This window comes from Malurus melanocephalus, unplaced genomic scaffold (genome assembly GCF_030028575.1).
Source record: "Malurus melanocephalus ecotype Western Australia unplaced genomic scaffold, MMel_1.1 scaffold_14, whole genome shotgun sequence".
NCBI classification, from domain to species: domain Eukaryota; kingdom Metazoa; phylum Chordata; class Aves; order Passeriformes; family Maluridae; genus Malurus; species Malurus melanocephalus.
This window is the reverse complement of record NW_026623246.1, coordinates 2,613,131-2,640,344: the sequence shown is the minus strand read 5'-3', so window position 1 is coordinate 2,640,344 and position 27,214 is coordinate 2,613,131. Positions and strand designations below refer to the sequence as shown.

The 27,214-nt window shown below is 37.3% G+C and overlaps 1 protein-coding gene across 3 annotated transcripts in view; it reads left to right on the top strand.

Moving 5' to 3' along the window:
* The window catches only part of NEBL (nebulette), a 244,553-nt gene extending 218,676 nt beyond the window's left edge, over positions 1–25,877 (top strand). For all 3 annotated transcript variants that reach the window (XM_057383631.1, XM_057383639.1, XM_057383647.1), the window contains 2 exons: positions 15,241–15,356; positions 20,902–25,877. In XM_057383631.1, coding sequence (XP_057239614.1) covers positions 15,241–15,356; positions 20,902–21,078 — 293 coding nt within the window. In that variant the 3' untranslated portion in view covers positions 21,079–25,877. The remainder of the gene's footprint in view (positions 1–15,240; positions 15,357–20,901) is intronic.
* Positions 25,878–27,214: the final 1,337 nt, after the last annotated feature.

Below are 27,214 nucleotides of genomic sequence, written 5' to 3'. Positions count from 1 at the left end.
TTTTTTTCACCCAGCTGACTAGCCAGGGTTTGAGCACCTGGACAGTTCCAGTTGCAGGGAAGAAATAAGTGGCAGAGCTGAGTGGCAGAACATAATCCTAATGATTCACAAGAAAATGCCATTTTGGTGAACACACTCAGACAGAGCCAGCAGAAGACAGCATCTTTGGCCAAAAATACCAATCTTTTTCATGGCATTGTGCTGTCCAAAAGGTCATTTTTCACATATCCACAAGGCATGTTTGTCCATAACCTTTATACAGTGTCTCTTATACCATAAATGACAACCAAATCAATTTTGCTGAGATTCCATGGATGTTTCTCATGGAGTTGTACTTTTAGATCAGCAGGGTTTCTTGTTGGCAATTSCTCTATCTGATGGTGCACCAACATGAGAGATGGATGGAGACCTGTGACCAATTTTACACTCTCTGAGTGTCTTTGGCCTTGTCTTAATTGTCTTTCAGATATTTCTACATTGTTCAATTGCTACTTTATTCTAGATACCTGTACCAATCTTTGACACACAGTTCAAATCTGCTGCCACTGCTGATGGAATTGTACCTTAAYTACCTCTTCCCAGCCCTCAGCTGGGTCCCTGACTTAATACCAGATGTTAAAGGCTTATTCAGATCTAAAAAGTCTCTCTTGTTTTGGGGAATTTCAATACCAACATCACAGGAAGGCTACTAACATTGTTCAATAGAATTTTTTCTTCCTATTTGGTTCACTGACCATTACTTTATGATGATGTTGAGCTGAGCCAAGTGTGCTTCCCAGGGAGCTTTCTCTACAAAATCAGTGGATTTTTGCATGATGTAAGTCCAGGATATTCTCTGTTCTCTCTAGAGTATTGCAGGTAAAATTGGATAGGAAACAGTTGTTAAGGCTTTCCAGCAGGCCTGATGTGGGTTGTGGACTTTAATTTTAATCTTTTTGAAATTACTTTTCAACTTTGTGTGCGTGGTTTTTTTTTTTTTAAAAGCTTCTTTCTGTTATTGTTTTTCACGGTTGACTTTATTATTTCACGGTATCTTTGAGGTTTTTTGCAACACTGAACAGAAGGTGTTGCAGTAGAGTTTCTCAGTCTGCCTAAATACTTTGTAATTACTTATTGCCTAAAAAAGATTCTCTTTGTGCTTGCAAGCCGTTCTTTAGAACTTCATAAAAACACTAGGTGCCACATTTTTGCAAAATTCTCACCTGTAGTGAGAAGTTATTTTCAACTTGACTAAAAAGAAATAGAAGTTAATGTTTTTTTTCTTTCAGTCCTGCTTTTAACACTGATGTTGCAGGTTCTCAAACATGGAACCATTCACTTTTGGGAAGATTTTTCAGATTATTTACTTCAGAAAGAGAGATTGAGATATATATGGATGTCAGACTTATTTTTGGCTATAAAGACAGACCAGGTGTTTCTTTCTTCACAGAACACTGGAAAAACAGCAGCAAAGTTCTGAAGTTCAGGTCTTTCTAGACAGAATTCTCTCTGTCAGATATCTCAACTGTTGTGTTTTGGTCTTTATTTAGTTTCTTTATAAAGTCTCTTCTGTCTGTCCTGATTTTCAGTGCAGCCTTGTACAGTGGTTTCCTCCCGTTCTTTTCACACTCACTCTCTTGCTCCCCTTCTATCCCTATGAGTAAAGTTCCATCCTATTAGTTTGCATTCAGGCCCCAGGAGAGAATTATATGGTTCATATGGCTCAACACCTCTGCCACTCTTGCACTATTTTGGACAGTTTCTAGTTAAAACCCTCAGGGCTCATTTTCTCCTCTTTTGCATTTGACCTTTCCCTATTTAAAAAATCTTTTATTTAATCTTAATATCTAGTTTGTCCGTATACCATTGTCTAGGTATCAGCATATAGGCATGATGCCGAATTTTTTTCCTTGCCGTAGGTTCAGATTTTTTCAGTGTAAGTGACCCTTTAGTCTTATTTTAAATTGTGTGTAGTCTGTAGATGGAGAAAAATAAGAGATGAATATCAGTTCATTTTCAGTTAAGTATATTGTTACTCTGATGGGAAAGAACCATCATATAGTCATCATCATATTTCCTTAAAAGATATATAGAAATCAATCTGTAGGAGACTGAAATCAGTTTTGCTGTACTCCCCAAACCACATGCTAGGTAGGAAATCTTAGTGGATATTAGGATGGAATGTTCAAGGGCTATTTGTTGCATTTTAAACATGAGTGCTGAAATTTCATTTCTTTGGCTGGAGCCAGAGTATTACTGGTTGGCTTCATGTGTGCTATTTATACTTGTCTCCTTCAGCCCAAGTTCTTCAGATTCAGTTCACCTGCTGCCCTCAGACAAGGAGTGAGAATTAGCACAAAGGAGCCTTGATACGAGTTTCAAGGTCTTCCTTTCTTTATTTTAATGAAAAGGGTCTGCCAGCAACACTCAGGTCTCTATCTTGGCCTACTTAGTTATTCTCCTTTACTCACACTGGCAATCCAAATACATGGATCTCAAGAAACCATGAAATTCCACTTATACCTTTCTGGTATCTTAATTTTTGTTACCAGCCTCAAAAGTAACTGTAGATTGCTAGGAGAAAACTGAAAATTTGTGTTAGATACWTCATTGGTATTACATAACAAAAAAGAAATCCAGAAAAGATTGGTGCAAACRATCTCTGAGGAATAAATACAGCAAATGGGCATTGCTGGCAATTTGATTCCAAAGTCTATGAAAACTGAAGAAATCACAATGCTGCACTCTCTTTCTTAAAGTTTTGAAGTCTTCATCTAGTTTGGAGTGGAAGTTTAATCAATGAGAAAGAGGAAGTCCTTTCATCTCTCTCCCCTTTGGCCTGTCCTCCTTGTGTGATATGAACCTGCTGAAGAAAAAAGGCTCCAGAGCAGCTGATCTTGCTCCCTTCYCTTCCWCCACACTCCAGGGGTCACCTTCYTCCTTTCCTCACTGAGGCAGGAACRTGGTGTAGCCATTGAAGAATTGYTGTTTGAGCTGCWGTGTGAGCACAGCCCTATAAAGAGCAAACATTGACCTTACAGATTATTGTGTGTCACTGGGAGCAGTTTTGTTCTTTGTACCAGCTCATGGAGAGGCCTTTCATTCCTCAGCACAACACTGACATTTTAAAGATTATTTTTGGGGGTGTCTCGTTCTCTCCCCTTGGCACACACCAATATCTGTAACTCTATGTTAAATGATTATTTGTAGGATGTGCCCAAGGCTTTGACACCCACACATATACACCACAGAAAATCCTAGCACGAGGAAATTTGCTGCTCCTGGTTAGTTTGGTCAGAGGGCTATAAACTAGTCAGATGAAATGGAGAAAATAGCTCTTTATTTCACCTGCTGGAGTTGCAGAGATATTTCCTGGTGTGCACCAAGGAGACTCCTTGTATTGGGATAGCGGTCAGAACCCTGTGCCAACAGCTGAAAGAAGAAGAAAGAAAACCAGATTTTGTTACCTTCCTTGTTTTGCCTTTCCCATGAATTTTTATAAAAAACTCTCTGGTTTTGAGGTTGGAAAAATCACCACTGGCTAAAGAAAAGTCAAAGAAAAAAAGAGGGAATAATACCTGCTCTTTATATTGTAATAGTGATCTGTCTTCCATATCCAGGTGCAGCWGTCAGGACTACAGGGCAGGAATCCTTGATCCCTCTTCATATTCATATTCAGCTGCTAAGCTCTGCCATTCTAAGGAGGTCAAGCAGAATGACCCAGCAGTTATATTTTCTTCTCTGTCAGCCAAGGGAGAATTGTTCTTTTTTGCTAGGTASCTGAACTCTGTTCAGAGACTCTTCCCCAGAGTCTGGTAATCAAACATGGCATTTGGAGGGAGAGGAAATGTACAATTCACAGGAAGAACTACAGGCTTTTGTGGGTTTCTTCTCCCCTTTCAAGTTTGTCAGCAGGCTGCCCTGACACAGAAAGCTGAGCACATCAATACAATGCTCTCTGTCTCCTCTTGGCACCTCTTGGAGAGAGTCACATTGGCACTTCTCTTAGCCACCAGACTCTTACATCTGTTCTTGACTTTTCTGTATTTCAGACTAGATGGTACTTTGGTTTTCCTTCTTTAACATGCGAGCCCCCTTTAACAAGCAGGTTTGCCAACCTGAAAGCTAATGTGTGGGAGAAAAAGAGTCTTCTTCCACTCAATAGCATTTTGGCAAAAGTGTTTTTCCATCTTGATAATCMGGTGGTTTTCTGTTCTTAAGTGTGTAATGTACTATAAATGCTCATAGTAAATCAATAAATCTCTTACCTATAAACTTCTGTGATATTTTAGAACTTAACTAAAGTTCYCTTATATGTTGTACAGACACAAGTGCATGTGTATGTTTATAATCTCTCTGATGCAACAMATTATTTAGCATAAAGAGTTTTCTTTGTTAGAGCGCTTACATTCCAGAACCAATGAACCCTTGTCTTCCATTCTCAAATTTGTTTTCACAGCAGTGATATAGCTTCCTTTGTAAAGGTTGGCTGTAACCACATTGTACCCCAAAAGGACGTGCTTTTTTTCAGGCAGCAACACAAAGCTCTCTCCCTTCTGAAAATCATATCTTTCATTTGAAGGAGGTATTCTGCTGTTTAGCTTCTGCCTCCTGTTTCGCGGTGACTCCCAGTGTTCAAAGGACACTTTTTTTTCCTGATTTAAAATAATGGCATTACAGTTAGAGGAGTTTTTGAAAACAGTGAGAGGCTTCTTGGTGTTAAAAACCTCCTCAGCTCTAGATTTGAGGTAACAAGGAAAAATAAACTCAAAGTTAGTTGCAAGAGTTGAGTATGTTCCCTACACATCTCCTAATTTCTATATGTTTACATGATAGGATTTCTGACTGCTTAATACATAATTTTTTCTCTGACTAATCCATTTCAGCCTTTTAAGCCATGTAWRTATAGGAATCCAGAAAGGYAGTGGGGCTACATTTATGCACTATCATGTGCACTATCAATTTTCTGTCCTAGTCTGGACTATTGGACTTCTAGTGTTCTCTGCTGAGTGCTTTGTTAATGCAGAACAYGAGAGAAATTAGTGCAGAAAATTATATTTAATTCTTTTCCACCACCAAGAGTTATTCATTGTCTGTAAAACATGATTTTTGAACATAAAACTTGAAMATTCAAATAGTGCTCCAAGTGATTGCTTAGTTAAATTTTGATTAAGGTRTGGTTTAGGGCTCTGGGTATAAAACTAAATATTCCATGCTGGTTGTAATACATTAAGATATAAATTGTGATTCATCTGAAAGCACATTTTCATTCAGCAAGTGTTCATGGAGGATGAGTTAATGTTCCAGGGAGRCCTTTACATTTCACACTTCCAAAATATTTTTGCTTAGATTCCTGATGCCTGTCTTTGATTCCCATGCTTCTCTCCCACACTCTTGACATCTGGCAGCATCAAAAGCCAATCCCCACACATCCARGTGGAGGAGATTTCAGGAGAGATCCCATTTTCAGTTTCTGCAGTGTAGTAGCAGTTGAGGGGATCCATGTGTTTGTTCTGCCAGCTATCTGAGTTTGATGTTCCCTTTTCCATTAAACAGTTAGTGAGCAGAAAATGGAAAGGAAGTTTCCAAGTGACTCAACTGTTGGAAGGGTTAATGGCTCCCTTGGCAAGGAGCTCTTTCAGTCATTCAATGTGGTCCCCTAGAGCAGCTTTTGATACACTTCAGAGAATTTTACCTTCAGTAGACAGTAAATATAATTAGGAAAATTKTGTGCAGTGACATACCTGATCCTGGTTAATGCTATCCTTGCCCCATTGTTCAGATTGGTTATACCCACTATGCAAATAAATCGATGCTCAGAAATCTAAGCACAACTTCTGTGAGAAGAACTTACAGGCCTTTCTCTCCAATGCACAAGGGCTGCAGTAGATGTTCAGTAAATGTAAGAGAATTCAGATTATAGTTGAAGGCATGTGAGTAGTATAACATGTTAACCTTCATTTTACAAAATCTCTCCTTTTGTGAGGAAGCCTAGAGCAAAACTGTGCCTAGTCACAATTAAAATTGGAATTGCAGCTTCCTGTGATACACCATGGCCCTGCTAGGACTGAGGATGCCYTGGGCTGGCTTTAAGACATTTTGTGCCTTCATAAATAAAATTATGTGGTTTGGTGTGTGAAGAGAGAAAAAGTAGACTGTACTCTTTTCTCAGCTGAGACTGAGTTCTGCAGCTTAGGTTGACTGTCAGGCAAAAAAGTCAGCTGGCTGTAAGGTTTGTTTGTAACCCCAAATCCTGACTGCAATGCATGTTCTGAGCAGGGTGCCCTGTGATTTGGTTATGTCCCTGCTGCAGTACCAGTGGGGGAAATGGGGGTTATGTACAAGTATTATGGCCTGGCAGCTGTTAATGGATACACAAAGGCTAAACCCTTTGAACTGTACAGCTACCACTGAAGATTAATGCCAAATTAATATTCATAGTGGTGTGTCAATAAAATGATTTTTAATACTTGAACTGCTAGAACAATTCCTATGACAGAGTATAATCTATATAGTCCCTATTAGTAATTCTTTTGTCCTCGGGTTGCAATAGAGTATTTAATGTATTAAATTTGCTTTTTGAGGAAAAGGAGTAAATTAAGCATCTAGAATAGATTTTGTAGCAGGATATTCAAATCATAATTTTTTGTCAGTACATTTAACTGTTTCAGAACATCCTGTTCATTGTAATAACCTGTTCATCATAATAACCCTAAAATTTTTGGATTCAAAACTGGGAATGAAGAAGACTCCAGTTTTAGGGTTAGAATCCAAATAATTGAAGTAATTTTCTCTTTTACAGTACTGTAGTAAAAATTTGTCAGTGAAATCTGGAAGGGGGATAAATGGTTTCTATTTTAGGTGAAATACATTTTAGTGAAGTATATGGATGTAGTGGCCTTAAAGTCCTAAATGTCAGATATAGAACTCATAGAGTTTTTAAAATCTCCAAAACAACTGTTCAAAGAAGTTGGATGAAGATAATAATTAATATCATKAATTCTAAATTGTAGTTTTGTATTGTGTTCACTTCCATTTTATCCTGTTTTCTTAGCAAAAGCCACAAAGACATGAATAAACATTACAAACAGCCTCTTCCTATATTTTTAAAGGCTGATAATGTTTTGAAATATTTTACTTACTGAATTTCCTGGGAGATCATTTAACACYCTATTTTATAACACCTTTATCTTTAATTTGAAAAATCTCTTGTTTGAAGGGGCTGCTATGGAATTACATTTATCACATCAATTCTTATGAGTGTTTATGGTCTTACAGTCCTAAATGTCCATTCCAAAAGCARTCTGGGGAAGCTGGTGGCATTTTCAGAACATCAGAATTGTCTGCTCTGCCAGAACTGGACTGGCTTATTGCAGGCTGTGAGGCTGCTGCTTAGCACCTCACTGCTCCAGAGTCACACACAGGCAGGGACTGCACGGRTTGTTTGAGATTTGGCTTTTTCYYCTYTCMTGTTGCCAGARCACTAAATTATGTATACTTAGTACKTCACAACTCTGTGATGCTTTACTATGACAGTAATGTGTTAATGATCACAAAAGCTTTTGAGCTGTGACTCAGTATTCTCCAATCCTTGTTCCCCAATAAAAATGATGCTCAATCAGTATCCACAATCACATCCTGGCAAAAAATATTCACTGTGTTATTGTCTTTCAGTGATGAGGGTGGATGTTCTGTTGACTGTCCTCTTTCTTTTAATGTTGATTGTGGAAAACCTGGATTCCTTTCATTTTTCTCTAGGCTGTGATATTTGATAACTGCTTGCAGACAAGGATTTTGGAGACTGTGATAGCTTGGGCTTTTTAAAAATATACTGCTTTTTTGCAGTTACTTTGAAGAGGAATGAAAACCTTACTACTTTTGTTTAAGGGAAAAAAAATGTCCTTGAGAGACTGTTTTTGCAGTACAGAGATTTAGAACCCTCAGGAAGGCCAGAATGGACCCTAGAAAATAATTTGCCGTGAAAAAGAATATAAAGGAATTGATGGGTCCACCATTCTTCAAAATATGAAGAATTAAGGAGAAGGTCTGAATGCCCAGACACATAGACCATGATGTACTAGAGAGAGTTTGCCAACTGTTCTTCAAATGTCCTAGCTAATACTTCTCTAATTCCCACTTCCTCTGCTGTTGGATTTATGATGGACTTATAAAACAAAGAGCAACATAGCTATTAATAGTGATATTGCTTGTTCATAAAAATCAGGAATTTAGGACTGAAATATGAGATACTCCCTGCCTAAAAAGAAACCTCAAAWAAAACACAAGATTGAAGTGTCATGAGCACATTAGACATTCTTTTTGTTGCTTCTTTCAAAATTTCTTAGTTTTCTCTGACATATGCTCAATAGCTACATGAGATCTTCTGCTGTAATTTCGTTCAAAATCAAATTTTAATTTTTTCTGTTGTAATTGCTTTCAAGAGGTATAATTGCATGATTCTGCATTTCCCATAATAATCTACTTCAGCTTACAAGGTGGGTACAGCATAGTTAGTCTTAATTATTGCTAGCTGATAAAATGGTATTCTAAAATAATGATGCKTTAAACAACCTTTGTCTAATCATGACACTAATGAAATTTAGTTTAAAATACATAATTTTATAAATTGTAGTATGTCAATAAGAAGTTTTGAGAGTAGAGATATTTTGATTTTTTWCATCATGAATAATTAATATTGTTAAACACAACATCATTAATTTTGTTGCCCTCCCCTCCATAATTTTTTAACTATTTGAAGAATACATGTTTTATTTATTATACCTTTAGAATTTAGGTTATGGAAACTTCCTAAGCTGTAACATCCTGAATTTGCCACTGACTCCAAGTAGTTCAGAGCTTCAATTCTAATGAGGTCAGTGAGCATGGCAGATATTTATTAACACCTTCTGTGAATTAGGCCATACTTTAAGATTGTTATTTCAACAACCTAATTATATCTGGGTTTGATATTCCAATTTCCTAACTGTTACTGACTCATATAATGGATAGCATGCAGACAAACTGCTGCTTCTGACAGAGCCACTGAGAGCARCCAGCCTGGGAGCTCAGCCATCCATGAAAGCAGGGTGACTGACCAATAAAGGGCAAGGAAAAGAGGGGAAAAAAAACAAAGAAATGAAGAGAAAGTTACTTTTACAAGAAAAAATGCCAAGATGCCTTACCATGATGTTTTCTACTGTTCTAAAAACAGCACTGTTCTGTATCAGGTCTCACCATCTTCAGGCTTCAGGTTAGTGCCTTTTATATGCTTACACAGTCCAAACTACTCCCAGTAAATGTGACTGTGATGTGCTGCTCTTTCTGATTAGGAAAAGAACTGTACTTGGTAAGAATAATAACCAGTTTAGGGCGTATTTTTCAATTTTCTAGCTTATTTGAAAAATAAATGCTGTGCATTTTAACTTTAGAGATGGCTAAGATTTTTTCAATGCAGTTCATCAGAAGATGGTGGTTTAAATGCCRGACTTTTACATAGGAATGGGTTACATGTGACTAATGTCTCAGTGCCAGAASAACTCAATTTTTTCAGTTTGAGATTTTGAAGGTTAAAGCTTGACATTTTAAAACAAATAATCCAGCTTTAGGTTGAAATATTTTTAATTTTGAAGAGCCACATAAACTGTGATAAAGATTGAAAATTAGAAATATTTTGATATGATTGGCAAAAAATTTGTTTCTTTATCCAGATTTTAACATTCCTTTTTGCATGAATCTTTGGGTTTTTAAAAATTTTCATCCCATCTGGGGACAGGAGCATTCTTGGCAATCAGTTCTGCACTGTAAAATTCTTACTCAGGTTTTCCTAATGTTGTTTGTATCTAACAAACCTGTACTCTTCTGTTTGTTTTCTCTACTCCTGTGACTGCTTTTTTACTCTAGTCTTTGGAGACCATCTCCCTGCTCAGTGCCAGAGGGATGCTGCAGAGTTCTGGCTGTCATAGTAGTCAAGTTACATTTCTGCTCTTTATTTGTCTTTAGCAGCGTATCCTCCTCATGTCTAACCCACCTTCCTTGTTGCCAAAATGTCAAAATTCTTGTTTATGATTAGTCTGTGACATGGGCCTTCTTTAGAGCTCAGTAAATTCTTGGCTGACAACAATTATGTTCYGTTTATGCTGCTGTTTATGCTTGGGTAGGATGTGAACTTCTGCAGAATTAATGTGTTAGCGTCCTTCAGATCTTTCCTTAAAACTGTTTATCAAGGTATTTATATGATTAATGCAATTCTGGGCTGAACTCATCTCAAGAGCTTGCACAGGAATATACAGAGTGGGGGAATTAAAGAGGAGAAATTGGAGGGTTTGTGGTTGCTCAAAGAGGTGTAGTAAAACCTGCATCCCAAAATAAAAATTGACAGACAAGGCTGGAAGAAACCCATCCTAACTGCAAATTTGACCCTGATTTTAAATGAGGAGGGATTATATTATTCCTAGATGCTTCTTCGACCAAAAAAAAAAAAAAAAAAAAAAAAAAAAAAAAAAGAAACACTTTAAATATTTGAATGATGGTGTGCAGCAGCCAGCATCGGGGGAATTTGATAGAAAACAAAAAATTAAATTATCGAGCCAGAGTTTGTAATCAAAGTAACCTCTTTCAATGTTTTTGTTCTATTTCCTGTATTTCCTAAAGGTGTATTTCCTTAGCCATGTATTGCACTGGGAAGTGGTCAAGGGTACAGTTGAGGCACAGTGACCTGTCCACATGGGCAGCRCAGGGGATGTACCTGAGCCCCCAGAAGTGTCCTGTAGAATCCTCTRTGTGTCCCCACATGTGATTGCATCACTTTGTTTTGTATTGCCTGGGACGTAGCTGAGGATTCCTAAGGAAGGGCAAAGGAAAGAAGAAAACAGAAACTGTGGGGAAGGCTTTCTAAAGAAAGTCTGTGAGGTCTGCACCACAGGTTGCAAACTGTGGAAAATATGGCAGCAGCMAGGAAAAAAAGGGGAGGGACCTCCATATATGTGGAGCAGTACAATTCCCATAAGCAGCTTGATCTATTTTGGGTGAGCTCATTGTAATGGCAGTAACACAGAGATTTATGATGATTCTGTATTCTGGCTCTTTTGTGCTGCTCAGAAAACCTACAGCTTTCTACCTTKTGTGTTGCAGACACTAGAATTGAGCACATAGTAATGCTAATCTTTATTTTTTATTTGTGTTCCCTCATGTTATGACTACAAAACRTTGCAATATTCTTTGTGAGTTCTCTGAAGTCTTAGGAGTGAAACAATGAATTGAGGTATCATTAGAATGGGAAGGCCCCTGTTAAATCCTTAAATAAGTATGATATGTGTGAGAGGAAATGAAGTTGTTGTTATTTTACACGTGGTTCACCATGTATTGCAGAAAATGGCAAAAATGCAGTAGTTACCACTGAGGATATATTGTTTTACCATGGATTGTCAAGGTTCTGCCGTACAAAAGAATGAGAGAGTTTAATTATGGTATTGATAAAAYGTATTTTGGAACCTAACCTTTAACTGATTTTTCTATTTAGCATAACATGTTTTTTAACCTTGTAGTTATGCAACGCTCTCTTGATTCCTTTCCTGTTTCCACAATTTGACCTTTTTCTTTCCCAGCTCTTCTCAAAGCATATCCTGMCCAGTACACACACTGCAGACCCCATTGTCTGCAGCGAGTTAATGCTTGCTATCATTCTTTCAGCAGCTCCTTTTTCTTGAGGCTTCTTCTCTGTTTGTCTTATATCATGTTCATTCATTTTTCTTGCTTTTTTCTCTGGGGAAGCCTGTAAAGATATAGTAAGAGATATATGATAAATTTCTTCAAAGTAGGTTATTTAAAATGAATATCTGGCTTGCTTGGTAAGTGGGACAAGAAAAAAAAAAAGAAGAGAGTAAGTTTTGATAAATCAGAATGCATCTGGTAAAGTCTTAATGCAACAAAAAAMCATCCACCTGTACTTCTGGGAGCAATGGTCAGCCCTCAGCTCCATCACCAATAAATCTGGCTTCAGTTAAATGAATTTCGTGTTCCACCACTGTATTTTATTGTTCCCTTAGGTTAGCTAAAACCATTGCTTTTGTGCTGCTGCATTCAATGATGTTATAGAACTTTATACTTCTGACTGAGCCAAAAGATTGTGGTTAACTATGTGTGATGATGATGAAAAAAAGTCAAACTCTGAATCATTTAATCTCACCTTGAGTTATCGGCACATCACCAGAAACACAGCTCAGACGTTGTCCCTTCACTATTCAGTTTATTTATGTGATTCCCAAATTGTCTTCCAAATCACAAGCATCTGGAAGGTTCTTCCATATTTTCTGTAGAAAATTGTTAAAAAAATTGTTTTTTAAGATTTTTGCAGAATACTATAGCATTTTTTAATGGACAAAACCACATGGAATTATTCCATCAAGTGTCTTCAACTCTAGTATGTGCTGCTATATATGCTCACATATATGATACTTAAGAAACGACTAGAAGATAATTAGCAAAGCTAATCCTTCCTTTTGTTTCTATAAAACCTTTTTCTAGTACTTCAGCTTCTATCATTTCCCAAAATTTCTCATGCTTTGGAACAACTTCTTTATTTTCTTGGATTTATGTTTTCCATCATTGCAGGTGAAGTAGCAAACAGCTTTGTTGAGGCAGTTTGACAGAATTCTCTCAGCTTGGGGGCGACTGATTGCTAAAGAGAAAAGCCCATCTCAGACCTGCTGCTGTCACTCATCAGAGGCAGGAGCTGTGGGTTATCCTCCCCAAAATGTGCCAGTCAGCTTGGAGGTTATAATGAAGCTGACCATCAGCAGGCTTGTTGCCTTACACTGACAAGGGATGATTGATAGGAAATGAAAAAGGTCAGCTTTGGGGAGAAGGAATCAAGAATAAAAGGCTCTTACCAGCCTCTTTGCTTCTCTTGGGAAGAAGAAAAGGACTCTCAGCGTGTCTGACCCTGGGAGGGACCAGGGAAGAGCTACCAGCCCTTGGTTGCTGCAGGGCAGGCTGGGTGCTGGCTGAGGATTCTCTTTCAGTGTTGGCTGAAGATACTCTTCCTTCTCAGTTAAAAAATTCAACCTGTGCTTAGTTTTCAAGCCACAGGTGTAATTTGCTGCTGGTATGAGGAGATGAGACTGCATTGGCTTCGATGAACCAGCCTGAATTTATGCTGGTGGTGAATTAGGCAAAATGAGTTAATTCCAGCTTGATCACAGAGCCTTTGATTAAATTATGTTTTTCTCTGTATTCTCATGAAGGACTACATCTGCTCATGTGGAAATAGCTTGTAACAACATTGAAACATAAATTATTTGATGAACTGCTTAGGACTATTCACTTAATGCATGATAATCCTGTGAACATGTTAATGAGCAGCAATTCACTGATGATTGAACTGCTTCAAAATGTCTTTCTACTTATATGTCATTAGAATGAACTTGGCCCTTCTAAAACATCCATTATTCATTGTATTCCAGTGTTGCCTCTGACTGCATATCACTTCAATTTCACTCACTTAACAAAACAATCTATTCATTACAATAGTTTGAGGCATGTTTTCCAAACCAGGAAAACCCTGGTTAAATATATGGTGTTACCTATTTTTCCAACTATAGTAGGCAAGGAGTAGCATCTGACTTACACACTTAATGCATTTGAATATGCTAACAAAAACAAAATGAAAGTTTTAAGAAGAACCTTTGTTGAAATCAATGTTATTTTCAGCTGGKGAAGCAGGATTGTTTAAACAACTTGCTAAAAGCACACAGTTGACTTTCTGAAATAATTCAGCAAAGCTTTTCTCAGTAATCCCTTTTTTCACATGCATTTCTTCTCCTGACAACTCAAGAAGCAGAGAAGTATGGAGTATTACTAATGCAAATATGAATAGTTATCATAAATATATATTTTTGATGGGGTGTCCTGATTTTGCATGTATTTTTTCATTTTACAAGTCCTGGAGCCTTCCACATGTGAACCCCATTAATCTGTGTGTGATGGCTGCTGCAGAAGTTCTTACTTCTCAACAAGCCTAAGGGATCTATCCCAAAAAGTATTGGACTGCTGAAAGGCTCCATGTTTGAGGATTTTTGAATGATGTGCTGCATAAACTCATCTCATTTAACCAAAAGACAGACTTTGGCAGAGGAATTTGATAGCATATCAGTTAAATGGATCACTTGAAAAGTACCAGCAAGAATACATCTGGTTTTCGGTGTAGCTAAATGAATTTCCAGTTAAAATAGTATGATTCTGGCAAATAACAGAGAAGATAGACTCATAAACTCCACACAAGCCAGAAATCTTTATTCTCAGWGTGCATGAGTCTTGTAAAGCMTGCACAAATATGTGATGACTAAACTTTAATATTTTTRTTTTGAAAACCACTTCAGYATTTTTAATTTTGCTTTTAAAATACTTTTTATCCTTCCTAGGAARGTAGTCATGTTGTTGCCAATGTAAGATGTTTGGGTACATGTGSGAAGTTTATGAATGCTTTTCTAGTCAGTAATTGAGTTAGGGATCCCTGTTGGTTGTCCTGATGCTTTCAACAGCTCTTGGTACAATAGAAGTGAATATATAAATGATTAGCATACAGAAWTGTTAAAATGTGAATAAAATATGTACTAAAGAGAYGGAACAATTGCGTGGTAAGAGGAAGAAAAGATGGACTTTGAAATACATAAGTRAGCATTGATCTCTCTGTGTTTGACTAAGAATGTTGATGGAATCACAATAAAATAATAAACTCAACTGTGGGCTCACCTTTTKACATTTCTGCCTCTTCCTGTGAATCACAATTCTTCTTTGTTCATAGCCCAATAAATACGAATTGGTTTGCAATAACTTAAGATTTAATTTCAGTGATTTTTAGTGAACCATTTCAAAATTCTATTAGCCTTTTTTTTCATCAATCATTGCTTAAAGATGGCAGCTTATGGGACATATATTTAGTGCTTCATCTGTGTCAGTACCAAAATTGAGTCAGTGATATCTTAAGCTTTCATAAACCTTTTTATGTTTAAACTACTAATCGTACATTAAACTTTTCCTTCCAACTAACCATGAAAGTGTTTATGGATATATTGCTGTAGCTTTGGCCACATTTGTGTGTGAATCAACCTTTGAAAAGCCTTACATTCTTTATGGAAATAATTCTGAACTGTTTTGTATGAAGGAATTTTTATWAACGGTGCAAATATTCTACAGTTTCTACAAAATGCTAGATAGAGTCTGTTTTAAATTATTAATTAATGTGTTTGTATTTCTTTAATGCAGCCCCTGTTCTCCCTGGGGCATATCAGCAAACCCAGACTCAAGGATATGGATACATGCACCAGACCAGTATGTCATCCATGAGGTCCATGCATTCACAGCCCCATTCAACAAGTCTGGTGAGTATTGAATTGAAGGGAGAATTTTATTTGGTAAGCACCAGCGTCAGCTATCAGGAAATCTCTTAACYATGACTGAATTGAACCCCTTGAGTTCTGTAGTTGACCTATTTGGCTCTCTTCATCGTAAATGAAGCTGGTAGTCCTCATGTATAGAAAAGATTTAAGTGACTGTGGGCAGTGGTAAGAACTTTGAAAAAAATGATTATATCCAGAAAGCAGAGAAACAACTGAATCCTTTACCTACTTAAAACACATAGATGCTTGGACAGTGTTTCACAGGCTGAACTTTGATGTTAAACTCTGTGATGAATCCACGCTTCTAGCACTGGATGAAAACCATTGCTCTCTTAAGATCACCCTGTTGGTTCAAATTAGTTTCAATATTTTTGACTTGCTGATTTTGTGCCAGAAGCCTTTGTGCCTTCCTGTATTACTTCTGTGGGTACAGAGCTTGCTCAGACTCCAGATTGCTGTRCCCTTTCTGATTCCACACAACAGTTGTGCACTGACTCGTGTGTGATCCAAATTGAGTTACCTTGCTGGGCAACTGAGAAGAAACTTTATTGAAAACCATGGCCATGCTGTGAAGTTCTTAATTGTGGTGGATAGGAATGTAAAACTGAAATGAATATTTCATTTGAAATGTAACTGGTCATGGAAGGAGAGCTGAATGGTATTCAGCTGGGATTTTAGGAAATTGAGCTTCTTTTTTTCTTTTTTATCTTTCTATATAAAAATGTCAGTTTTAATGGTTATCATATTTTTGAAATCATATTGCTGCCTGGAGATTTCATAGTTCAGATACAGCTACTTTCTACCTTAAAAATATTGTAATTTTGCATTTTAAACTGTTTTGAAGATATGTGTATTTACTACCTCTGTCACCTTTTTAAGAGATGAATAAATACTTAATTATGAACCAAAATTAGACGTTGCCAAGCTGAAAGAACCTGTTCTCAAGATTAGCTGAAACTTGTATTTTTTTTTGTAAGACTGAAACTCCATGGCATTTTATATTATAAAGATCATGACATTCAGTGTGGTGTGAGTGCTTTCAGGCTTGCCAGATTCTCAGCTGTCTGTGGCTGATGGGGCTAACTTGCTGGAAAGTCTGGAATGCAGATACCTGCATCATTGAGTGARTCAATAACCTGAGAAACTCTCTGGACACCTGCATGACAGCTGTGAGACAGCTGATAGTGGAATCAACCATTAATTTCCAAGGATATTACAAGGCACTTTGGCAGCTGGCTGCTTTCCAAAAGAGACAAAATCCAAAAGTAGGAGACCTGGAAGCCTGGGCTTTGCCAGCAGAGTTGCTGGTCATTGGGGACCAAAGCAAACAGCCCTCRAATCCAGCAGACAGAAAATGGAAATGCCTGCAAAAGTCAAAAAGCACTTACAAGCCTTTGCAGCTCTGTGGGCAGGGAGATCAGTGCTATTTCCCTAATACCTCTGTGCCCCAGTGACTTACTTGGTAGGATGTTAAAACAGTGTCATTTAGATCATACTGAAGATCAGCATTCTCCTCTTCTTCCAGAACTGGGAATGAGAAGGTAATAAGAAAAGGAAGGGAGTGACAATAAAGGATTTTAAAAATAATAAAAAAAAAATACTTATTTCAACAGATTTCTTATCCCTGTTGTGGAACTGTTTTCACTTGACATCCTTATAAGTGATAATACTTTATACAGGGAATAAAATRAAAAACAGCTAACATCATGATTTGAACTGATTTTGCTGTTCAAAACTGAGTGGGTTTCCCAGTAAAAAATAAACTTTAAGCATTTCCAGAGACAGGAAATCAAAGACTGCTGGCCTGGTGCTGGCTGCTAACTTAGCAGTCTGGTGAGGAAGACAGGGTTTGATCTTACCATGCCAGGGTGATTATTCTGTTCCAAACGAGGCATCCTAGATGCAGTTAGAAACCTTCCATGCTCCCTTGTCTTCCCATCTTAACACCACAATATTTTCATTAGCCTGTGCAGCCTATCCCGGTGCRCTGGACATGTCACACTCAGCTACTGGGACAATAGAATGGTCTCAAAGTGTGCTTGGGAGAAACCTCAGGCTGGGGATGTATTTAAATGTTACAGTTTGCACAGACTGAGGGTTGATGGTAGTCTTTGAGCGCTGTTAAAATGCAGTGGACATGCTGCAGGAGATCTGACAAACTCACACAAGGCTCAGGTTCTTTGCTTTCAGCTGCCTGTTCAGTTCTGGGCTTGGGGCAGTACTGCAGAGATGCAGAGTTGTCTGGCTAATAACAGACAGAGGGAAGGAGAGAAGAAAGTTTGAGGGGAAGGAGACTGAAGGAAAGGCATCCTAGTAGAGTCACCTCAAAGCCTGAGCAGTTTTTGAGACTTAACTAAAAGCAGTGAAGGTGACAAAGTAATTCATCAGTGCCTGAGTTTTGCCAGGACATCTCTAGGGCAAAAGTGATYATGATCCCATGGGTTTTATCAGGGGGGAGATGACTGCAGAGTTAGCTGCTGTAGTAAATTTRCTCCTTTCAACTGAGTTGCTGCACTGTCATCTAATCTGTCCCCAAAATATGTAAATTCATTATTTAATCATGTCCACCAGTGTCCTATATTGAGAAACAGGAATGTTCTAATTTCTAAATTTTCAAAATCTGGTTTATTTAATTTTGATCTGTGTTTTGTATCAGGCACAATCCTAACACAGTCTTTGCATAGATTTTTTCCTGTATAAATGGCACTGTTTTCTTTACTTTTGGTCACTTTCTGTGGGCAGTTCTGAATAATGGGCTGAATTGAATTGTTGCTCAAAGTACAAAGTGTTTTATAACAGAGAGCCTTGAAGGCTTTTTGTGTCTTTGGAAAATAATGGGGTGTTCACACACTGTTAGATATCCAAGAGTGCTAGGAAAACARAACCTGTGCTGCAAGCTGGCTTTGCTTGATGGCTGCTGTATGTGGAGGATGCTGCAACAGRTACTGCWCTTTGCAAARASMCATCCATAGAGCAGCTATAAATTGKTTGGTGAAGTGGRAACACACACYTGCCAGCCCAGATCTGGCTGGGGAGCTGAGAATAGAATAGCTGGACTTCAGTTTTTCGTATGGACGAGACTCACTGTTCTGGCCAAGCAGTAGGTGTGATCCAGACCATTGAGGAGGTGGGAGATTGAGTATTTGACTGTTTTACAAAACTCCAAACTTTTCTTGCACCCACTTGGAACTCACTAAACTCACTACTGACAGAGAGAMTAATTCACTGAAATGCATTTTAAAAATCCCTGCTTTGAGTCCTTTAGGCATTGTAATTCTCGATTATATAACCCAGACTACACTCTGCAGTGATAATTAGGCATTAAATGCTAACAGGATTATTATGGAGATTTCTCCTGATAGCCATTTAGCACCTAATTAGGTGTTAAGGCCATAAATTTAGGTTTCTCAGCAGCATTTAGGTTCCTAATAAATTCTGTTAAAGTTTGAGGTTGTGGGCTCGTCACCACAACTGTGCAGCAGTGATGTAGTCAAGCTGCCTTTAAGGGGACTGCAGTGGTTTGTCCTTTCCAGGGTGCTCTGAGCATGAGTGAGCATTCTTCTGAGTGAGCAAAACCTCTATTTTTCCAATCAGCTGCTGGTTTAATAAAATGCCAGTCTCTTCACCACAGTCTTTTCCCAWTTAAGGGAGACTTATWAGMATGGCTCTGRGCAAAATCCATTCTCTGCTTTACAYGAAATATAGACTTACTGCCATTTTTCTTAAATGGACCCTTTTTTGAACTAAATTGTTTAAAGGGATAAGTGCTGCTGAGTTTGTTGTAAAAGCATATTTTTCACTGCTTTTTTGGAGTTAGTTTCAAGGCTCAGCAGAGAGATCATTGAAATAGTTAGAAAAAAATAAGATTCCGAAAGAAAGAGAGTTTTTTGACTGCTAATTGTATACTTCATGATTTTTTAAGGAATTTTTGGTAATGATGGAACCCAAGCATCTATTTGCTGTCCTGTACTGCATAAACAATGATCCTTTTTTTCATCAACTTCCGTGCATGCTTGGAAGAGATTAAGCAAATGCTAAGAAAGCAAATCACTCTGATTGAAAACTGCTCTTGGTCACATCATATAGGCAGCAAAACTACAAGGCATGACAGAGAACAATAATACAGCRCAAGAATCAAATGCAGTTCAGAGTAGATGTCAGGAAAGATGGTCTCCAATCGTCTCCAGTGTTTAAACACAAGTTGATTTCTCTGTCCTGCTGAATTTCTCTATCAATGATAAAGGTAGAGTCAAGACTGAAAGTGTAGTTTTAGCACGGCAACAGTAATGATGTTATAAAGCCCTATAGTGTTTGGATTAAATAATTCCACATTTCCAACACGTGACAAATGGCTGCTCACTCCATGTGGAGCAGTTTCTACCTTTTTAAAAAMCAGTCTCATTAAAAACACTCAAGCCCCATATAGAGGATATGAACTCAAACTAATCCAGAGCTGTTTTCTGGAGCTGCGAAGTTTGCTGTCTTTTAAAAGGCTCAGACAATAGAACTGAGATGAGCTCACACACTGACTGTTTTTACCTTTTTATTCTCTTTAAATCATTGTACCATGAAAAATTCAGTGGCATATGGTAACATAGCAAAATTGCTGGAAGGGAAATTGGATATTATCAGTGATGCTTAAACTGCTTTTGACTTCGGTCAAGAGCCAGGGTAAGGAAAAGAAAGCACTCTTGGGAATTTTAAAATGGGCTAGTTTTATTCTGCTGTTAAGACACCAGGGGAGACTGYTCTTCCTGAGTTTAAAAATCCACTCTGAATTCCAGTAAATGATAGCATTTTATTGGTTATGAGTGWAAATAAATACCCTATTTAGAAGAGAAAAAAGTTGAAATCTTGTCTTATAGTGGTCAGGGTTGTAGAGAAATTTGGCTTAGCTAATATGACACTTTCTTTATGCACTAAACAGAATGTTTGCCTGAATGTGAAAATATAAATATTAATAAAAATTATTTTTATAGACTTCTGGAAATCTTGTCATGTTTTTCCTTTAGTTAGTAATTTATTCATAATTCTCAGTTCAGGGGAAAATCCTAATGAAATGGAGGGCATTCAGTGAGATGGAGAAGTTAATAGCCTGGATGAAGACTATGTTTCTTTTTTGTAGTGAAGGCATGGGWGAAGTTATTTGTGAATCATGCAAATAGGAAGCAGAAGCACAGCCATCCATGGCTGGATGTAGTGAACTGTTACCAGTGAATTAATGGCTCAACAGTTAGAATATTTCAATATGCAGTGAATGGATTGAAATCTATTTGTTTGAGGCCGTAAGACAATGTGGATTAACAAAACAATTATTTTGCTRCTCAGAACAAGGGTCTGTTTTCATTGTATATTTGTCATGGTGTAGAGGGGCTACTGTTYCTTTTCAACAAGTAACTTGTGATTTCTTTCTCTGCTTTGCTCCTTCTATTCTTTTTTCCTTCTCTTTCCTTCTTTGTGCARAGAGAAGGAATCTCTCTCTGTTTAGACTTGAGACTTTACAGCCTTGTTTTCTTTCYTTCAACAGAGAACATACAGAGCTATGTATGACTACAGCGCTCAAGATGAAGATGAAGTTTCCTTCAGGGATGGTGATTATATCATCAATGTGCAACCAATYGATGATGGCTGGATGTATGGTACTGTTCAGAGAACTGGGAAAACAGGAATGCTTCCAGCAAATTATATTGAGTTTGTTAACTAATTTTTGTCTCTAGTCCTTTGAGCTTTATTATGATTTACTTAAAATCTAAACTTTTAGAAAAAGGTCAGAAGAATCTTTAAGAGTTCATGATCATTACTTTATCACTGCTATAACAGTTTGCATTCTCACTCAGAATCCATTTTAGAGTCCTTTAAAGAAAAAATAAAAAATCCACAAGAAGCTCAGAGCTTTGAAAACAGCATTGCTTATAATAGCGCTCTCTCAAAATGAAAAACATGTATGGAAGCCTGGTGCTGCCAATCTTACAAAGATTTTGGTCAATTAACTGTAAAGGGGAAACACCTTTCCCCTTCACTTCCAAGATGTTATAACCATAAAATTGATTCACTTCTTATGGCACTCTGAAGTCACAGGAGGTTAACACACTGAGTTTGAACACATCTTCAAATTATCAGGGAAATGTTTAATGTTAAAGCACTTAGCTTCCTAATAAAAATTTACATGTTGAGTAGATAATTCAGTCATTTGAAATAAAAACAAGTAATATGCCAGTAAAAAAAAAAAAAACAAACCAATAAAACCCCCTACCGCCCAGCAGCCTTACAGTAAATAAGTCTATTTTTACAGGAAAGATTTCCTGACTCCTGCATATCCACTTTTATTCTTGGTTTACCCATTTCTTCTTTTTTCCAAGCCGTCTATCAGCTTTGCTTCCATCCCARTCCATCAATTAGATCCAGGTCTGGATTCATGGTTCTTCAGTATCTTTTCCACAGAACGTTCCTTGCGGAGACTATCTAAAAAACAAAACCTGTCAACTCTTCTGTTTYCTTCTAATAATACTTAGCATTTAAATAGAAACTTTCATTAGGGCAACGTACAACCAATACTCCATGTTAGCTCCTTTACCTTCCCCTGTGCTGCTGTAAATAAAGACGCCCCCGAGGCCCCGGTGCTGCGCGGTCACGCAGAGCTGCGGTCACATCCCCTTCTCACCACGGGTAACTCGCTTGGTGGCTGCTTTGCTGAGCTGCTGTCCCTCCCCTGCTGCAGAAACTCTTGTGCCTCCATGGAGCAGTGGAGGAGAGCTCTGGTTCTTGTGCATTTCAGATCAATGGCCTGTCGCTTCAGTTTCGCTCCCAAAATCTTGGTGATCCACCAGTGGGTTGTACGCTTGCCAAATGATTAATGATGGAGAAATATGGTTTCTTTCACTGACTTAATCTTTCTCATAACTGATGGAAAAGCTAACTAAGTAGAAGTTCAACATACTCTATGCCATTATACTTCAGTTTAGCCATCTGTAGAAAACGTTAAAAATATTCTGCTGACAAACCTTCACATGCTATTTGTTGTCTATTCCCCTATGGTCAGARCTGAGAGATCCAGGTCTCAGACTGSGAGGCTGGGGAGGGGATCATCAGCTGGAGACACAATGGATCTGGGAGAGGAATTGTGTCAGCAGGCTTGGGTCACAGGCAACTTGTATTTGCTTAGGGTGCTGCATTCCCTCCCAGGGAGAAATTCTGGGAGGAAGGACAAAAGAGTTAAATATTCATGTGAGAATTTACTCATGTGAATGCAGAGATGTGCAAGGAAGAAARTATTTTTCTGATAAAATAATTTATGGAGTTCAGCCATGTGCTAAGGAAGTTAACTTTGGAATAGCCCTCAGAATACTGCACTGGCTTTCTTCAATTTCTAAAATTTCTAGAAGTCAAATTAAATATAGAGCTTTTACACAATTTTATATTTCTCATCTCACATAGTAGGCAACCCTGCAATAACTATTTAAAAAATAAAGAAGGAAGGCAGTATGGATTTGTTATGTCAAGTAAAAGTTGTCARTGCAAATACCTGCAAGTTCTATTTTTTGCATACAGTTAAGAATTGGAAAGCTTATGCAATTTTATTTTAGGCCTTGCTAACACAGGGATGATTTCAGCTACCAAGCAGAATGGAATGACTGCATTAAAAAAAAAAAAAATCCCAAAAGATTTCTGTGACTGTGGAATTGCCTGTGCTTTCTTGCCAGCAACCTAATTTCAAGGCTAAAGCTGTCCAGGATCATCTAACTTAAAAAAAAAAAAAGTTTTAGAAGCAGAGTTCCATGACTGTAAATATGCAATATATATGGCTGACAGCTGTGATTTAAAATTCTTGCAAGTTTTGCATAAGAATTGCAGGGTCTTGCAGCAGACCCTTGTGCATTCTTGGTGGCATCCACCTGACATCAGCAAGTCAAATGGCTTTTTTAAAGGCTGATGTGGTAATCTGAGCTAGAAGCTCTGAAACAAGCAGTTTGCTTCTGTGTTAATTTTCACCACCAATCATCAACAGCAAGTAGAGGAATTCCATCTTCTGCTGGGTGGCAAATTTTTCAGATGATGCCTGAGGCACAATTGGCTGTCACTGTGCTTCTCTATTAGCTGTGTAATGCTGACAACAATAAAAACAAAGTGTCAATTTGTTAACCACATACGAATAAAAAACAAATATAGAGAATATCTATATTGCATCAAGTTGCAATTTTTAGTGACTTGTAAAACAGACAGTCTCCACCTATAAATACACAGTTATTCTTCCTAAATGAGGAGACAGCTTCCAGTGTTGAACATTTTATGTATAGACGTAAATCAGAAAATGAGCATTTGGTGACATTAGAGAACTATGTATGCTAAACAATGGGAATAGAATTTCCTTTATGAATTTTGAATATTCATAAGCCTTGCAGAGCAGCCAAAGCAATTAAAAAAAATAAAAGGTCAAGAAAACAAAACAGTATGTGAATTGTATTTCTCTTGAGAATGGTATGTCAGCAGAATTATTAAGATCTGATTTAAGTTACTTTTTCTTGCCGTCAACTTTTTATGTCATATATGCTTAGAAATTTATGTTTATATGGAATGGTTCCTGCTTTTTGATATAAAACAAACTTTAGTGTAATTTTGCAGCTTTGTTCTAAGCAATGCAATTAAAGGCCCAAAACAATCAGAATGCAATTACAAAAATGTTTTTTTAATAAGATCTAAAATTTGTAAGGTAGGGAGAGTAAATCAAACTAAATTGTGCCAGCACACGTTTTTTTTAAAGCATATGTTGGAGACTGTTACATGCAGTGTGATGTAGGGGAGAAAGGACTTTACATGCTGTCTTGTCACCTTTAAAGTTTATATTCATTTTTAGCGCAGCATGTTCCCCTCACTGTTCTTTCTTCCTGTAGTCAACATTTTTCTGAGGGAAGGAAAGGGCTTTTAAGGACTTGAATTTCCCAAGTCGTTCCAAAGTTCGGGTTGGAAGTCCAAATGTTCCCATGTAAGAAATAAAGAATTCTGTAAAGAATGCTGTAATTCTTGCTAACGTGAGTATAAATGTAGAAAACAACATAGAGCATATTCATGCATACATACAAGAACAAATGGGTGCCTTGCTTTTCATTACTCTTTCTTGCCTGGCTAATCTTCATTTTTTAAACAAAGCTACGTACAGATACTGTGGTYGTAATTCTTCATTATGGAACATTAGCATTTAGTCTTGATGAAACAGGGTTTTCTTGATTACATTTGGCATACAATAAACTACTTCAGCAGATTGGGATTTGATGGAGAATCACCTCCCATGGATTATGGTTTTGACAAATGCGTCCCTACCGAGTGTTTCTTGGGGATATGGAAGGTCTCCAAGACTTGGGAAAGGTAATAATTCTAGTTTTTATTGGACAGTGACTGCAGGTCATCTTGTAYGATGAAAAAGAAATGACAAATACAGAGGTCTTTGGCAGAAGGTAGTACAGGGTATAAAATCTTAGATTTTTATTAAGTTGATTAATACTCCATTTAAAATACAGAATATGCTTTAGTTAGTAAATGTTTCAATAATATACTGAAACAGACAGAAGATGCTGTTGAAAGAAGTCCTCTAAACTGATGTGCTGGCAAATGCAAAGTACTAGTGAGCTGTAGAAGATTAAACCATTCTGCAATGCTTTAGTGATTTTCTCCAGCTTTATGCCATAGGAACCCCATCTCTCCTTTGGAAAGAAAACCTGAAAGCTCTATTTCCTAAACTGCCTGCACTACAACAGTATATTCAAAGGAATTTCATATGCTTCTTGTGTCTGATAAATAGAATTTGCATATTGTACTTCAGTTGTAATCCAGTTGTTGTTGACATTTGTTTAATTATTATTATTTTAGGGGGGGAAATAAGCTATACTGTAGCATTTCAATTGTGTATTTAATATTACTATTAGAAATTGCTAGATCATTGGAAGACAGCAATGACTGTATTGACATTGATTAGCATGATGTGGAAAATCTCTCAGCTGTTGGTTTTTGCAGTGTGATATAAAAAGCAAAAATGAACCGCTGTGCAGTTTGGCTTATGTTTGCTTTAAAGTGTGTAAAGTTTTAGTTATTTTGCAAAAATGTACTGTATTTGGGGGTAAACAGTTATGAAGGTAACAATTGTTTTTCAAAGGACAGATAAACTTACTCTTGGATCATATGATGTATCATCTTAATTTGGCTTTTGTTATGCAGAAAGKTAACACCAGCTATTAAAATATATTTTAGTAGAAATGCTTTAATTCCTGTTTCTTCCTCTACACTGTGAATATTTAAGCTTTGGTGGACTAGAGCAACATCATGCTGCCCAAAGTACTGACCTATGCAAACTAGTTCACATTTTAGTTGATGTCACAGTGGATGTAACATAACAGTTTATTTTGCATAACATTAAACGTCATTCAAATAAAATATTAAACCCAGCACTATGTATGTATTATATTCATAAACAACACTCTGTAAAGCTGCCATACCCATTAGCAAAAGCTCTCAAAGATGAGAGCTCATTGCTTTAACTGAGGAAACTTTGACTTTTTCAACTTAAGTAGAATATTTAGCACTATTTCTCAAGCTTGATCTCAGAAAATAGTTTCCTAAACCACTGTTTTATTTCAGACATGCCCTCTCCTTAAAAGGTTAATTTGCCTGTTTCAGCCTGTATTTGTAAGCCTTTAACAGGACATCAGGTTACATTCCATGACCCTTGGTTTGTTTAAATAAGCAAAGACAGTAAGTGAAGGAGGTCCACTGATTTAATTGATACTGGATTGCTTGTCTTTGAATGGGAATTTGGTTTGGTGTGCTCTCAGTGCAACACTAATGAAAAGAAATTGAATCGCTGGTTTCTATAAGACAGTTTTATATACAAATGTCGTCTTTATTCATTTACACAAGTAAATTATTTTAAAACATTGTAAGAAAGTTTAAGTTAAAATAAAATCCAGAAGTGTTTTGGAACTGCTCTGCCTGTAGTTGAAGAATGTTTAGGGACATATTTTATTTGTTTGGTTGTTGAGTGTACAGTACAATGGACTGCATTAGAACTTTTATATTTTTATCAAGTGTTCTAAGAWGGCTGTTAACAATGTATGAGGACAAATGGCAGCCACAAATGGAGCTGTTTAGTTCCTTCTAGGTTAGTGACATGCAGTTGCTACCACACTAATTTCTACTTTAGAAATAAGCATTAGCATTTCCTGTGAAGTTTAATTGATTACAGAGTTGTGATTCCATGTTTTGTGGTGCTTTTATATATTGAAATGCTGCCAGTATAGTGATGTCCAATCTTTGTACATACCACAGCAAACAGCAGCTTTCAATAAGATAAARATTTAAGAGCTGCTGAAATGGACTTCAGGCACTCAGAATGTGCTTTRTTTGAAAATCCCTTCATAATTTGCTAGAGGTACTGAAGTACTTTTCTGTCTTTACTGACCCCATGGAATATGATTATTGAAAGGACCTRTGTGCTGGCACTTGAAAGTCTTGTGGAAACGCTCCATGCTGTGTATTGGACAGGTTGAGAGTTTCTAACTCTCAGTGCTTTTAGGATGCCCTAATTTCTGCTCTCAGAACTGGGCTCAGGTGTGTTAATTAGCAGGAATAAGCTAATGTCCCACAGAKCTCTCTGTACTGAAGCAATAGTTGGCCAGGGCATTGGCTCCCACCCACACCACTAAACACAGCCGTGTTTCCAGTACTGTTTTCCCATGAGTACCTCTCTSATCTTTCCATGAAGCTACCTGTGGGACACATTAAAGTGATATCACCAAATGATCCATTGTTTTTCTTTTCCAAATGATTTATCATCATTCTTTTGGCGATTCTAT